The 16638-nt window shown below is 43.2% G+C and overlaps 1 protein-coding gene across 3 annotated transcripts in view; it reads right to left on the bottom strand.

Moving 5' to 3' along the window:
• Positions 1-988: 988 nt before the first annotated feature.
• arhgef28a (Rho guanine nucleotide exchange factor (GEF) 28a) overlaps positions 989-16638 on the bottom strand; it is a 41203-nt gene continuing 25553 nt past the window's right edge. For all 3 annotated transcript variants that reach the window (XM_040157384.1, XM_040157386.1, XM_040157385.1), the window contains 19 exons: positions 15551-15686; positions 15374-15429; positions 15192-15252; positions 14912-15047; positions 14695-14810; positions 13868-14008; positions 13398-13648; positions 13177-13302; positions 12951-13068; positions 12533-12787; positions 12322-12398; positions 11992-12170; positions 11746-11837; positions 11435-11620; positions 10789-11027; positions 9984-10031; positions 8698-9216; positions 6680-6965; positions 989-2421 (listed from right to left, as the gene is read on the bottom strand). In XM_040157384.1, coding sequence (XP_040013318.1) covers positions 2246-2421; positions 6680-6965; positions 8698-9216; positions 9984-10031; positions 10789-11027; positions 11435-11620; positions 11746-11837; positions 11992-12170; positions 12322-12398; positions 12533-12787; positions 12951-13068; positions 13177-13302; positions 13398-13648; positions 13868-14008; positions 14695-14810; positions 14912-15047; positions 15192-15252; positions 15374-15429; positions 15551-15686 — 3198 coding nt within the window. In that variant the 3' untranslated portion in view covers positions 989-2245. The remainder of the gene's footprint in view (positions 2422-6679; positions 6966-8697; positions 9217-9983; positions 10032-10788; positions 11028-11434; positions 11621-11745; positions 11838-11991; positions 12171-12321; positions 12399-12532; positions 12788-12950; positions 13069-13176; positions 13303-13397; positions 13649-13867; positions 14009-14694; positions 14811-14911; positions 15048-15191; positions 15253-15373; positions 15430-15550; positions 15687-16638) is intronic.

Below are 16638 nucleotides of genomic sequence, written 5' to 3'. Positions count from 1 at the left end.
ATTCAGACCAGGGACATAAAAACTGAAGTGATATTTGTAGACAAGCTGCACATTTTGTTTGTGTTTCAACCAGTTCGCTGTTTTACTGTATTAGCACCTTCACAAAGTCCCATGTAATAGCCTAAAGAAAAACAAAGCACTATCAACTCTACTAAGTTCAGTAAAAGTAATTTTATCAGTACAGCCATGTCTGAGTATATAGCACGAGTACACAACAAAAAAAACACACCTGCTTTATACAGGCACACTTCTATTTACAATACAACCCTTCACAAAGCACTGTAGAACGTTAAAACTCTTTTGCACTGTAATAAATAAATAAAAGCACAAACATATATACATGGTACTAAAATCACGTCAAAATACTGCCACTGCCTTATTGTCCCATTAGAAGACTACAACAGTAATTAAACCAATTAAGCTTTTATAGTGTCTTTAAAAACATCATGAGACACCTATAGCATTGGCACAGGGAGCTCTTTACGAATAAAAATGCCCATGAGAGATAATAAGTAGATATACTACATGAATATTCAAGTCTAATAGTTTAGTGTTAAGCATAACAGCATTGGGTATAGGGCAACTTCAAATTGTTCTGGGTGCTTGCAAAGAAGATTTCAGGATAACATCTTCCACCCTTTACGGCTTGTAAAGACATAGCAACGATGAGATTTTAATGGAGAAATGACAAGGGAATAACAGAAAATAAAAAAAAAACAACTGACAAAAGAGTCTATAGCCATGCTACTGGCTCTGCGAGACTGTACTAAGGCGCAATTGCACTTTGAGCTAAATGCTAATGTTAGCATGCTAGCATGCTCCCAATGACAATGCTGCCATGCTGATGTTTAGCAGCTATAATGTTTACAACATTCATCCTCTTATTTTAGCATGCTAGCATGCTAACATTTGATAATGAGCACTAAACACAAAGTACAGCTGACACTGATGGGAATGTCTTTAGTTTCGCAGGTGTTTGGTTATGTACTGGACAAATTACAAGTCTGACCTTGACATCGCGATAGATGAAAAGTTAAGGGATCACAAGTTGTTAGAATTCATCCTGAGGTGCAGATGAAAGTCTGAATCAAATTCCACGACAAGTTATCCAGTAGTTTTTGAGATATTTCAGTCTGGACCAAAGGGGCGGAGCGACTGACTGACAGACATTGGTATCCCTGGAGCCATGCTGCTAGCACGACTAAAAATGAAGCATAACTGAAAGAAAACAAAAACGTCATCAGAGATATGTGAACATAATTCCATTAGTGCTTAAATTAGTCAGGCCCGATATGTTTTTCTTATTGTCATCTTCCTGCTCCACAACTTCCTTTTAAATTTTGCAGGAACAGATGCGCTCAAAAGATGCCTTCTCAGGCTTTTGTGGTGGAATTTCTACGCTCTAATAAAATCGACATGTTAGAACAGCTGCAAAGTCTTTTTTCAATGCACATCTGCACTTATTTCTCCTAAAATGAAAAACGTGCTTCAGACAAAAAGAAATAAATGATGGCCACGGGCAGCAAAATGGAAAAACGTGGGACTGACGCTGTCGCACCTCATCTTTCAATTCTAATGTTTTGTGCCTCTTGTTACGCCCGGCTTGTACATAAACACAGCCTGTCTGATAAATGAAAGAGGGGCAGTTTACTCCACGGCAAAGACAATCATCCACTAGTGAGATGCAGCCTGATGTTTCACTGATACTAGGTAGACACTTTCCTCTCCCTCTGTGGTAAATTTAATAAATATAGAGCTCGAGAGATGAGATACGTGGGACTTGAGGCAGGAAGGCAGTGAGCGAGGGACACTAGAAGGAAGAGAGGGGGAAAGGTGTGGCTGCAGGGGCCCAGGCAGACAATGAAGACCACACACAGAAACGCAAACACACACGCGCACACAAAAAAAAGAGAAAAGAAAACAGAAAGTACAGAGACACTGAACACCTAGCGGTGCCTCAAACTAAGGTGCATGACACGTGAGACTTAGTCTGAAGCAACTGGTTTTTTCTTTATCTCCGTTTCTGTCTGTGTTTCCAGTAACTCTCTGCTTCACCAAAAAAAAAAAAAAAGACAAAAAAACACCACAAAACATCTTTCCTATACACAATAAATGAAAAACCTTTTTACAGGGAAAAACTTTCTGAAGCCGCCCTGATCCGGTCCTGGTTCTAATGCTTCATGAATGTCTTTATCTTCCTCCAAGTGCTGGGTTGGCTTTTTAAGAGTCTGATATTTATCAGTTTTCAGAGGTACACAATGGTTTCCTCCCTTCCCTCCTCCCCACCGCTGTCAGTCTCCAAGGAAACCAGTGCACTGAGGTCCAGCTGATGGTCACTGGGATGCGGGAGCTCCGGATACGGATCAGATCCGCTCGCTGTTGATGACCAGGTCTCCCCGATGTAGCTGTGACTGTTATGATCTGAGTGGGCAGACAAAAAAAAAAAACACATTATTATACTCTATGTAGAAGAAATGCAGCAACTGACACTGATAATACATTGACCAGATTAAAAGACTTAATGATTTAGTAACCACTGATAAATGATCAACAGGATGAGACATGTAGCAACTGTTTAATGAGCTCAGCCTAATTGTTCAGCCCACTCATCTGATCACTAACAGCAAATAGATCAGCCACAGCTGCTGCAGCTCAGCCTGCTGCTCCCTCCTGCACTGGAGCATGAGAGTGAAAGTGAAAACAAAAAGATTTTCAGGACATCCATCATCCCCCCTCTACTTAAAGTGTCACTCTTATCATCATCTTTGTCAACCTAATCAATCGTCATGGTCGGGATTCGATGACACCTGCCTCCGCGCACTTCACGGCTGACGAGAAGACCCGAAATGAGGAAGGGTGAACAGCCAAGATGTGTGTGAAGTGTGTTTGCGCAACAATACTGCATCTCCAGCTTCAGGCGTGCTGTTTTCATAATAAGAGGAGTCCCTTTGAGGATCAATTAATTGAGATCTGAATGACAATGTGCTTTTGTGGGTGGTATCTGGTTGAAAATGCGTCTGTGTTTGTGCTAGCATTCTTACATTCGTGTGCGTGGCGGGTGCCGTCTAGCATTAGGGCAGGTGTGCTGTCATGGTAACAGATGGCTTGAACTATAAATTGCCTCATTGTGTCCCTATAGGAAAGTGTCTCTGTTTGATTAATTATATAAGAGTGTGTTAGAGTAGCTCTGTTAGCCACCATATAGGCCTGGCCTCTGATAGATGAGACATCAGTGCTCAGCCAGATGATAAAAACTCTCAGTCTCTGAGGAAGAGCTTTTTCCATTAAGTAGGATTTTAGCATTATAAATATGTTACAACACAGACAGCAAATGGATGCTATTCATGAAAAAAATGAAAACTGTTAGTGCTGCATAACATTTGAAGAGCAAAAAAAAGAAAAGAAAAAAAATGACCCCAAAGGAGTTATTTTCTGTCTTACACCAATGAAAATGCAACTGCAGGATAGTAATGTTAAACTGCTGGTGATATGGCTTTAGTTTGTCTGATTTAAGGCAACTGCGATTATTTCGCCAAGGGATGCATTTAGGACAAATGGTGTAAATCTAGCTCCCTGCTAATCGATGTTGATAAAACATGGGGACTAATCTTAAGTCACACGGGTCCATTGCCATCCATTTCACCATCGGATCCGTCTGGGGAAGTTGTTAAAAGAGGACCCAACTGATTTAGCATTGCACTCCAATAACATTGGTGGACATTTAGAAAAAAAAAGGAAAAAAAAAAAAAGGATCAAAACCAATGCAGCGGAAGCAGAGATGTCGTCTTTTATTAAACTGCACGCATTCCTCTTCCTTGTCAAAACCTGCCGCCTACGTTACCCCCAATGCAGCTCGACCGCTGACAGTTTAGTTGAAGATTTGGGTGTGTTATGCTAGTAGCAGCTAATGTAGCCTGGAGGTGCTGGCCCGAAGCAGAGATGAGAGGCATCCTACAGAGATCTGGTAAGCTCAATTCTTTCTAACTCCACACACCCACATTTTTTCCCCCACATTTTAAACTTGCAGTCTTCAGACCCAGCAGACAGTGACTCAAGTGACATGACCTGAGGCAGTTATCAGACTTTGCTCAGCTCCACCTGGAGCCACAGAAGACTTTATATAACTTTTTCACATATGCAGTAAAAAACATGCCTTAAAACGTTTCACACTCTGTATCTGGGAACATACATTGACAAACTGGATTCCACAGACAATTTTGAAGTCATATTATTGGGTTTCTCAAACCCAATGTCTGTGTTTAATATCTGAGTTTGGATTGATGACTGTGGCGAACAAAAACCAGATGGCTAAGGGTGTTAGAACAACCTGCGAAATCGTAGGTCTTCCACAAAAAACAACCTTGGATGAACAAAAAGCAGTAAAATGTCCCCTTGCTGGGAGATTTCATTAAGCTGTATCAACATTTGCACATATATTGATGTATTTCTGATGATATGTGAAGTGAGTGGCGATTATTTTTACTGCATTTATTGCTTTTTAATGTGTTTATTGTCTTGATAGGTCTGACAAAGACAAACTTCCTACCCTGGCGGGACCAAAAAAGTTGTTTTATTCTGTTCTGCACAATCATCATTAGTGTCATTCAGCCATAACTGTGCAGCCATTGATGCCATTTTACATAGTCACAAAGCAGGTTTGTGCATAACGCAGCACATTATACAAGGTGTGAATTCATCCACATACTCTAAAGAGCAGCAGTTTCATCTCTCTTTTCTTTGGCAGCCTGCTCATGATGCTCTCATCCTTTGTATGAAAAGGTGAGCAACAAAAACCTGATACGACTCATCAGATGAGACGTCAGTTCAGAAAATTCCATCCAACTGGTTCCCCAAGATTACATTGTGCAGGAACAAATTATGGAAATCCACTGAACGAAAAAGGGTGTGTATGAGAAAAAAAATCTTCACATGCTCAGGTGACGATAAGAAGTTGGATCCTATTTTGATCGATGTGACTGGCGGCACAATGGAGAATTTGCATTCGAAAGAGATTCCTTTTCTTTTAGCAGGAAAAAAAAAAAAAGATATACCAGGTTCCTCCACATACCAGACAGCGCGTGATCCACTATGTGGCCGCAAAAGGACCTTTCAAATTCTGGAGTGCACATAAAATCCTAAAACGACTCCTGATAGAGGTTTCATTCTGATGGGAAATTATGTGAAGATCGGGAAATTTATTCTAGTGTCTAAGACTATTTCATCGCACACCCTCGTGGGATCCGCTGAGGAAAGGATTGTGGGTAGATGTCAAATGCAATGCACCCTGCGTTGCAGACAGCAGCCCAGTATTCACGACAGGCTCGTTAACAAGTGACTCAGGTTTCATGGGGGCTTGCTTGTGCTCAATAACGAGGAAAGGTTAATAAACTGATCAATGCGGAAGAGCTTGTGCTAAATGCCATAGCTGGTAAACAATACCAGAAACTCCACATCAGGTGCAGTTAACATTGACCCCGTTTTTATAAGGGCTGAGGTACAAGTCACATGGAAGCTGTAATTTTCCCCGCCTGCCGTGAATATTCGAATGAGTGTGTGCATGAATGGATTAGGAATGGGGACGTGGCAAACGTGAGAGTGTAGCTGACACCTCTTGAGTGACACACAGATTAATAAACGTCTACGTAGCTCATTCCCTTCCTTTCACCTCCCCCTCCCTTCGCCTGATGCGATGACAAGTCATGCTGTAATGAGTTTTCTAAAGATTTTTTCAAATCGATGTCCCAATCAGTCAGCCATAGCCCGTGAACTGTGATTCACATGCTGTTGTCTGCCCTGCCATTCGATAGATAGAGAAACCATTGATTTTCTTTTCCTTCGGCGGACGGGGGCCCCCAGCCTGCTGCCGGCGCAGGTGGAGGTGGTGGGGAGGATGGGGTGGTTTCGTTTTCAGGAGACACTGATTAACTGAGAGGAAGGACAGACATGGATGAAACCAGTGCAGGCGGAGCGTTTGTTTGCATTCTCACAGGTAGCAGATTTCTCAATTATGCTGAGAGAGAGACAGAATGACACACTACTGTCCAGTACAAAGATTTTAGTAAAAAAAATGTTTCCTACTCATAATATGAGAATTAATGTAATTAAGTGCTCAAAAATCTAATCACTTTCTCTGTAGCATTGATGTCTTTCTCTTCGAGGTATCAGGTTTAAAAAATGTGTCTACACTAAGTCACTTTTCAAGTAGGAGCAACAAACTTGCTTTTCTTCATTCCTATCTTCCTGGGGTTCGAGATCCCTTAAACGGGTCACAAGTTACATCTAAAGGGATCTTGAGTTTTTGAATTCTAATCTCCAATCTTTTCATTTTTTTGGGGAAAAAAATATATATAGTTTTACGTGTTTGCACCTCAAACTGTATTCAAATGATAAAATCTGAGTAATTTAGAAGTGAGAAATTTGTAACCTATAGAGTTCTGACAACTGTGATGCCGTGTCCCAAGTAGATAGTGCTTTATTTTAGGGGTCAAGAGACACAAAGGTTGGGACACACAGTCTTGTATGATAGCAAACTGAACATCTTGGGTTATGGACTGTTGGATGGACAAAACAAGATATTTGAAGACTTCACCTGGGATTTCAGGGAACTGCAAAAGGCATTTTCGGCTTTTTTGCTTGCATTTTACAGATTATAAAACATTACCTTGATAGTAATTCTTACCATCGGGAATTCGCTGCAGTCCCAGCCTTCCGGCAGGGCTGTAGAGGTACCCTCTCCCCATCACCCATCCCTGGGAGGCAGAGTGTGGATTATGAGGAGCCTTAGCTATAGGGGGCTGTCTGCTGTTGGATCTGGCCAGCAGGGTGTTGAGACAGTTGTGTGCACTGGGGTCGTTTCTTTTGTGGTGGACGTGGCGGTTGTTGATGCTGGTGCTGACGAACGCAGCCTCATTCACAAACATGGAGCCGTTACCAGCGTGGTCTCGGGGCTGACCTGCCACCGAGTCCTGAGGGAGGGAACAAATGTCACGGTCACATTCAGCGACAGAGCTGAAAGATGAAGATCGAGCACAGTGTGCACATGAATTCAGTGGGAGCTCATGATCTTGCCCAGATGAGCGCTTCTAGAGAAAGAATGGGCATCGATGGCTGGATGGTTTCCTCACCTGTGAAGCCTTTCGACAATTCACCTATAACGGCCTCCGTTTATAGACCTTTATATCTATTTCTATAAAACTGAAATTACAGTGACTCACTCTATTTATTTGTCCAGTATTTGAGATATCCACCTCTGACATTTTCTCCCCCCACCACCAATACAATGGAAGGGAATGGGGTTTCTTTTGTGGTGCTCACGAGCATTGAACAAGTACTTACTCTATTTCACTGTCACTGGGATTTTTTTTTATAGGGACTATTTCTTCTGTAGAAAGCAGTTTCCATAATAACTGGACAGAGCGTGTTCTGCGGATTATCCTGAGCAATGGAAAGACTGTTTTGAGAAGACACTTTGCTGCTTTTTCAAAAATGTAATTTGTCATTGCTTTGAGCGACACAAACAAACCTCCACTGGATGGGTGTAAAGGCAAGACTATTAGAGATGGATATCTCAAACCTTAGGGAAATAAAACTAACAAAATGCATGGCTGGATACAACTAGAGGTAAGCGGGAAAATGTATAGTCATTTGGGTGAAAAGACCCAAATGACTATACATTTTCAACACGGCCTTTCCACTGCTGAGCCGAGGCAGCACAGCTAATTAGAAAGGACCTGAGAGGTGGTGTGCATGTGTGCGTGTGTGTGTGTGTGTGTGTACGTCATTCGATCTGTCTCTGACCCTTATGAACCGCTGCCTCTGGCTAAAACATTAGCAGGGGAACATTAGGACCTCCACTGCCTCTGCACGCCTTTGTCAGACCACTGCTGTTAATGCAGCCTCAACACTGACTAAAACAGATGAATGGAAATAAATAAGTCTGCAAAAAGCCTGGACAGCCTCATCACGTCTAGCCTGTAAAAGCCCAAGGTGGTGTGTAAATTAATGAGGGAGGGAGGGAATATTGTAACACGAGTCTGGTCATTTGTCCGTTCGAGTGCTCTGTGTGTGTCTTTTGAACAGTCACACCTGCTGAACTGAGCAGCACAAAGCTGTACCCTGCAGAGGCTAAATCTGCTATATTCATTTCACCGCTGCTGCTTTCTCATGTGAATTACATTGAAACTTAAAGGGCACAGAGAACAGTGCACCCTTTATCCTCGTTGCCTTCCAGCTGTGGAGGACCTTTCACTGTAGTGCTTTTCAAACAAAGTGTTGATAATTTAAGTCCTTTCGGACACGATTGATTGGTTTCTTGGGCTGCGTGCCTCTGGTTTTAATTATTTTGTCGCAGCTTTTATTTGCAACGGTTTAATTATCATCAATCATGAAGATGTTTATTGGTGAGTGGAGCTGCTGAAGCACTAAGACAAATGATGCTGAAATTGCTCTCATTATCGCAGGTCGTATATCAAGAGGGGATTGAGCTGCTCTGTGTAAATGAGTGAACCAACGTAACTCAGGATGATAGCTGTCGGAGAAAAGCTTCTCATTAATGACTTTAGCCAAGAAATACTCCGTAAACACTGCACCTCTACATATCTGACAGACTCATGTCAGGGTCAAGAGCTTTGGTCAGAAGCATATAATGACAGATGACTAATCCACTGACGGAAGAAACAGTTGTGTTCATCCCCCTACCTGCTGCCCATCTAGAGGTATGACCATGTGAGGAATCACAGCGGGCAGGCTCCTCTGCCGGCTGTGCCTCCAGGTCTGGAGCAGCTTTTGCTGGTTCTCCAGGCGCTCACGCTCCCTCTCCACACTCCTCTGGCCCTCCCTGAGCCGCTCCAGGCTCTGCTGGTACTCCTCCAGCTGCTCGTCCAGCTCTTCCCTCTCGCGCCTCAGCCTCTCCGCCTCCAGGTGGCACTGCTTCTCCCTCTCCTCCAGCCTGCTCTCCTGCTCCCCCTGCTGGCTCTCCCTCGCCTGGCAATCCCTCTCCCAGCGCTCCTTCTCCTGCCGCAGTCGGTCCTGGAGCCGCTGAGCCGCCACCACCTCCTCCTTCTGCTTCTCCAGGTTACGCTGCTTCTCCTGTTCTTGTAGGGTGTTGCCCCGAATGCTTGGGAGGTAGGGTCGCTGGGCGTGGGGAGAACGGCGCCCGGTCTCTCGGAGGAGCAGCCTCTGAACCTCGTAGCAGCTGTCCTGGATGGTCACCGCAGCCTGGCACAGAGAGGGAAGGGCACAGAGATGAGGCTCGTGAAAATGCAAAGGCTTAACCACTACTTTAACCACATGTGCATCCTCACAACAGGCAGTAAGAGGAGGTGATTTGAAAGTGATGGAAATAATGATCGGGCTCTGCAGGGTGCCCTGACTTTTTCTGTCAAGGGAACAGCAGGTCTTTACATGGTGAAATGATCCCACCGCCACTGGCAGAACTGCGGTTTTCAGGTTCACATGTAATAAATGATAAAGAACTTTGTATATGAAAATGACAATGTGATGAAAACCCTCAGCCCTACACAGACAGGCAAGGTTGTGTGCACGTAGGTCCTTATGCAAATACACACACACACACACACACACACACAAACGCACGCACGCACACACACATATTCTCTCTACACAAATTTACATTTGAGACCAAAGAGGAGTTTGTGTGTGTAGTGAAACAAAAGACCATCCTGTGCCTCTCAGTAGAAAAGAGATCAGTAGGATCCTGTCTCCCGTAGCTCGCTACCTTTGGCTTCAAACAGCTGAGCGGAGTGTTGATTCTCTGTTTGCTGAAGCTGGAGCGTGCAGGCAGCCTCAAGCCTTCATCTCGACTGAGTATGACACTAACATAGCAAGTGTCTTTTCATGGTGAGAACACAGGGGGCTTTGTTTGTTTGTTGACTTGCTGACTGGATGATAATATAGATGAGGGCTGTGAGAGAGGCAGAAAGTAGCTGGTGGTTTTACAACCGTATACTGAGTAATCTACTCACCTGCAGACTGTAGAGTAACTGGGTCAGGCTTTGTACACTTTGAGCAACCTGTTAATGGACAAAATCACATACAACATTCAGATTAATATGTCTTTTGTGTTTTTTCGTGCAAAAGTTTTTATGTAAAGGTCACATATTTTCTGCTAATTAATGAGTTACACTGGGAACTTCAAATAAATACCTCTCAGGGCAAACTACTGGGGAGTCAAAATATGAAGCTGCATTCATGCAACATTTGCGCCCCCTTGAGGCCACATGGTTTCCTACCAAACTGTTCAGGGTTGAGTTATCGCACAGCAGTTGATACGAAAATGATTCTCTCTTATCAGAGTCATTTACCTCACAGTTCACGAAAAGCTGCAAACGGCAGCACAACTGTGGCATGGTAATTGTAATAAGTCTCCATATCCATTTTTAATGCCGCAATACCTTTGGGAACTAAATGGACTTCTTCCTTTATTATGAGCTTATCAATGATTCATCACATTAAGACTGAAATGTAATTCTAATACAGCGTACTGAATTATTAAAACAACTGCTGGCAATCTTGAGCCACACATCTGAGAAGAAAAGGAAAGAGGTGACGTTCAGATGCAGGCAGTAGGAGCCTATAATGACCTATAATACCTCCGCAATACCACTGTATCCCCACCATCACAACTAAAGTAATAGGAAAAAGACTATATCATATTTCTGCATCACTATTTAACTCAAACAATCTATTTAATTTTCCATTTAAATTTATATCACGAGGTCAAGCTATAAGCTAAATACATTTTCTATGCTAAAGCGTCAGCGCTTGTACCTTGGAGTCAATGTCGTCTCTGTTCGTTTTTTGCAACTGAGCTGGGGACTGAAGAACAGGGGCCTCAGTCCAACTCCCCTCACTGGCCTCGGGGTTTTCAATTGAGGGCTCGGAAGAACCTGAGGGGAGCTCTACAAGTGTAGCAGGGCTGACGGGAAACTCATAGTCTGTGTCAGAGTCTGGGCTGTGACTGGATGCAGGACGGGCCTTGGAGGACAACGTGGTTTTAAGGTTTTCAGCTGGAAAACAAAAACAACACAAGTGAGAAGCTAAGCGTGCATCTCGGCGTGGCTCATGTGCTTACAAGCTTTTGCCACGAATGAGGGTTTGAGTTTTGTGTGACAGTTTGTACTGTATAAAGTACTGGAAAAATAAAAACATACAATAACCACCCCCCCCAAAAAAAAAAAATTAGATTGCATTTCTTTATAAGATGCTAAACACATGGTTAAAGTAAAGTGTTACATTTACTTATTCAGTTTGCAAAAAATCTTGCAAATACCAATTTAAAATAATAATAATAATAATAATAATAATGATGATCTCACATTCTTTTTATGCATTGTCAGAAAGCTATAAACAAACAATACTGTAATGTATGTCGGTGTCTGTACATGCAGTGTGCAGTACATGTCAAACGTCTCACCCTCTTGCAGAGCCGCAGCCAGCAGCACGGCAGGCTGGGGCAGCTCCTCTGAGTGCGGCTGGACGAGCAGTCGCGGTTCGACTGCCGAAGCGTCCGTCCTCCCACTCAGAGCGGAGAGCTCTGTGTAAATCTGTAGCTTGTCCTCCAGGCTGGAGCAGATCTGCTGGTCCTGGCTCAGCAGACTCTCTGGTACACAAGTTCACAGGGTTCAAGGATCAAGCAATGTCAAATATTAACTCAGGGGTAATAAATACTTAAGACTGTAAAGAAACAAATTGAATAAATAAAGGACGTCACACGTTTCCAAGTACCTTGTAACTTGTTGATCTTCTGAATACGAGCCTCAGCAGCTCGCTTCTCCTCTTCGGATTCACTCGTGTATTCCTCCTCTTCCTCCGGACAGCTGAGCAGAGGCAACAGTAAAAGAAAGTTAGAAAAACTGTTACGAGTTGGTGAAATGTTCGCATTCAGTTTCTCAATATCGTCCTTTTCCTCAGTTCATACACACACACACACACACACACACACACACACATAAAACCCAGACGTATACAAACCTCTCTACAGCCTCTCTAATGAGCCTCATCCAAGTGTTTCGTTCTTCTTTGGATGACGTGTGGACCTCGTACATTTCGGGCCCGGCGGCTGATGCACTGATCAAAAACATCCCTCTCTCTTCATTTGCTACTTCTCGCACTATTAACTTCTGCAGTGCGATGACTGGAGGTTTCTGGTCCTGGATCACATTAGAGCAGGGAAAAGTATCCATTTACAAGATAATAGTGGCCCAACACAAAATAATTCACATTATGTGAAAACAGGTAATAGGGTGTAACATTCTGATTATTGTTACAGCTGGGTATTTCACACAATTAATTTGTGCGTACCACAGTGGCAAACGTGTACTTCTGGTCTTTTTCTTGTAGGAAGATGACTGTGTCTGTGAGAAGGAGCGCCAGGACATCTGTGGGGGGGAGGAAAACATTGTCATGTCACCAGATTGTTTATTTCCGTCATGTAAATGCATGTTAAAATAAAAATAAAAAATGCAAAAATCTCACAGTAATAAAACAACAGTATACTGTGTGCCAGTGTCACCTTTCAGTCGACCGGTGGCAGTCTTCCACAGGAGCAGGCCCTGGTGTTTGAGCGTTTGTCCCGGCCCCATCATGTCCTGTTTGCGGAAAGTGTGTCCGTTCTTCAGCTTGGCCGAGCTGCGATTCTCCATGCGGCTCCACACTTCTTGTAATCTCTGATGCCGCTCGTATTCGCTGACCCTCAAGTCCACGGCTGCTATCACCTCTCGGATCTTGGCCAGGGCTTTGGAAAGGCCGGCATGCTCCTCTGTGTCTTCTGAGGGATAAAGAAGGACAAATACACCAAGACCGAAGGATATGTCATGTTTTAGCTGTATATTTACAACTGGAATACTGTGCATAGCACTGTTTGGACAAGGACTTGGGTCTAGTGTAGCCATGTGACAAGTTACGCCAGCAGATGGCAGTAGATGACTTACCTTGAGTATATTGAAGGATCCTCTCCAGCAGCACTGGGTACTTTGTAATCCTTTGGGTTACCAGCAAGATGCACTCCGGGATCTCCCTCCGTCGCACCAAAGAATTATTACCTTGTTGCTTGAAAAAGTAGCATCAAGAGTTATGCTACATCCCCCTGAGCAGTAGTGATGGGTAGTGATGCTTTTATTTAGAATTGGTAGAAAGAGAGATAAATTTGTCAAGTACCTTAATGAAGATCTGAAATCTCTTGTTATTTTGCTGGAGCTCCTTGAAAAAGCTGACCGCCTCGTTGTGACGGCTGCAGAATTCTCCATAAACCTGCTTCATTTTCTCCCCATTCTCATCGGAAAACTGCAGAAAAATACACGCACACACACGCAGTGATTCATATCTGCGCCAGTTTCCATCAGCTACACCTAAGAGAAAGGTGGTCTCAGAAGACCAACCTGTTGGAGCAGGACGTCTCCTACGCGCTGGATGAGGTAGTTCCTGTGTCCCTGGGGCTGGGCTGAGCTGTGACGCCTCTCCCTCATGGCAGCGAAGAAGGTGTGGTGGAAGAGAATCAGCTGGTCCAGACAGGGGAAGACCCGCTTCACCGCTTCCGTATCTAGCTGCACTTCCTCCCTCATGCCTCGCCGGAAAACCTCCGCCATGATGTGCAGCGTCTGTAGGTGGTGAATCTCAGTCTGCATCAGCTCTGCATAAGAGGTTCAACAGGTAAACGCTCAATGTGCGTGTCACTTAAAAATATGTATACATCATGTTATATCTCTGTAAGAGGCTGAGTCTCTGACTCAATCATAGCAATCTTAAAACAATTATGAGCGGTTACAGCAAATTTATATATGAAATACTGACACTGGTGGAAAAGGGCACATTCCAGTGGTCTGCTTGCACAACTCTGACATCTGCATACCATAGATAACATCCTGCCTCTTGACAGCTCGTTTGTCCTGCCGCTTGCAGAACTTGTGCTCTACTGCGAGACTCCACGTCTCCGCCTCGTAATCCACAGCATCAGCCAAGATGTCGCTTTGGATGTACCCATCCACACAGTCTGTAGATACAAAAAGAGACAAAACTATTTTTAATCAAAACTTCCGGGATTCATTTTCATTAATTAGTGTTCAACTTTTACTGAGAAGAGACGGGGCTCTTTATTTTTACGCATCTCAATTTACTGTTTCATCCCTTGGCTCATTATCCGGAGAGAAATTAGTCTCAATACTGACTCATCGCTCATAAAACATGATCCACAAATAAAAACAGGACTTAAAAATGTGCATGAGGATTTGTGATTAATTTCTGTTGTTTACAAACAAACATATACCAACCAGGTTTAACAAATGTAAAACAACGTACAAATAAATTCAACCTGGGATGTCCGTATTCTACAAATAAATTTCCAACTTCAGATTCATTAATATTATAATTGACTAATATAATTTGCTTTTTAAAAACTTCCAGTGCATATAAATATCTAAAATCTTTTGTGATCACTTGACACGTGTGGGTTGGGCTACATTTACATTTTCTCCCTTTTCTTTTATTTACTTCTTATTACTGGACAATTTTTTTGAGCTATGCTGGTCACAAAGCAACCTTGTAATATCAAAGTGTTTGGGTGCATGGGGGATATAAAATCCATGTAAAAACTGGAAACCAATCTGTTTTTTTGGGGGGTATTTTTCAATGGAAACCTGAGAAAAAAACCTAAAACAATGAGCCTTATTCATCTCACACCTTCTCCAAAGGATGAGTCCGTGGAGGTGGAGGACATTGGAGTCGGCAGCAGCTCTTCTGACTGGCTGGTCACCCTCACGGCATCAGACTCTGTCTCTGAACTCTCACTGAGCCGACTGTAACCACAAAGAACATCGACGAGCATTATCATGACAACGTTTTTACCAATATCACCACATCATATGATGTCATTTATAGAGGCTGAGAGTTTAATGACCTGTCACTGTTGGGGAAACTTCCAGAGAGGGAGCATGACTGTGTCACGGTGTCCTTCTTCTCCTTCGGGGTCATGACAGGTAGAGAGGTAGAGATGGGGATCACACATTGAGGAGGACTGTCTCTCACTGTGAAATCTGTGGGAGAACCACCCCACATTAGCCTACATGACACCGACATCCCCAGTCGAACCACAAAGAAATGTTACAAACAGGAAATTGCATGCACTTCATTGTTAAGAGGACTGTTAGTGATCGTTGACCCTTTTCCTGTAAACTCACTCTGTGGGAGGGATGCTGTCCTGTTCTTCACCATGGTAACAGCATATTTATCCTGAAGTTTCTAAGTAATACATATGAGAGAGGCTAGTTAGAGCGTATAGACAAATGACACAAGGACAGGCTCCGGTAGAGACGAGCAGCTAAAACTATTTTTTTCCCCAACATTTCAGGACAACACTCACCTTCAAACATGGGGGAACAGATTCCTTACAGCCCTTATGGACGATGGCAGTGCAGCCTAGGAAGGAACAATTTTTATGTTTGTGAATTTTTTGCAAAAAAAAAAAAAAAATATATATATATTATATATATATCATATATATGAATGTCAACTTCTTGTAGTTAAAAATTTCACTCACTGGAGCAATGCAGTAGGTCCTTTCCAGATGCTGGTTTGTCACATACCACACACACGGTGGGGCCCAAGCAGGCCCCCGTCGCGAACCGATGTCCATTCAGCTGCCTATCCTTGGCTTCTCTGTCCTTCCCCTTCGCCTTCGAAAACCATGTCAGAGACATAGGTGTAAACAAAGAGGCCACATCGACAGAGAAAACACGTGATTGACAAGTACACCTAAGAACTCTGGCCAAAAGCGGGCCTTAATTCATGTTTCTATACACCGGGGTGGAGATCCTTGTCAAGTTTCTGTTTGCAGAGTAAACTCTCCTACATATAGGTAGATAAATGAGCCTGGAAGGAATCCCCGCCTTTTTCCAAACCGTAAGAAAGTCCGCTGAGAAGGAAGTGAAGCATGGCATAAACAACAGATGCAGGTCGGAGAGGACTTCCACTCTCTGTGCTGACTCAACAACAGGGGATTAATCATTAAAAGGAAAGAGGCCGGACACCATGTTTGGTCTGTCATTCTGACCTTGAGTTATTCCCAGAAACATTTCCTGGTTCTGTCTCCCAGGAGGGCAGAAAGACAGAGTCGCATATTCCATACCTGAGTCTCGACCTGGAATTCTGGTCTTTACTAAACTGTTTTAATATTCAATACCACAAACACTGCTGTAGGAATAAAAAAATTCAATCAGCCGGTATGTGCACGTCTTCATCTGCAGAGCTTACACTTCAATGGAAATATCCTGTGTGTTTTTCAGCTATTAAACTAGCAAGAGAGACTAGTGTAGCATGTAAAGCTGGCTTGACTCTACAGCAGAGGTAGGCATATAACGGCTTGCGGGCCCAGTCTGGCCCTCCACCCAACAAAAGCTTAAGTTTTCCCTTTTATAGTTTGTATCAAAACTATTTTCTGCAAATCTATTGTAGGGGGTGTAATGTAAATACAATGCTCATGTAAATCCCAATAAACATTTCTTTGTAACATCTGATTATAATCAGCGATTTGCCTCTCATGAGACATGACGTGCTGATAAAAAAATAATTATTTTAAAGGTATGAGAAACAACAACAACAACAGTACTTTTTTTTAACCATAAATGA

This window comes from Xiphias gladius, chromosome 20 (assembly GCF_016859285.1).
Source record: "Xiphias gladius isolate SHS-SW01 ecotype Sanya breed wild chromosome 20, ASM1685928v1, whole genome shotgun sequence".
NCBI lineage: Eukaryota > Metazoa > Chordata > Actinopteri > Istiophoriformes > Xiphiidae > Xiphias > Xiphias gladius.
This window is presented reverse-complemented; position numbering and strand designations above follow the sequence as displayed.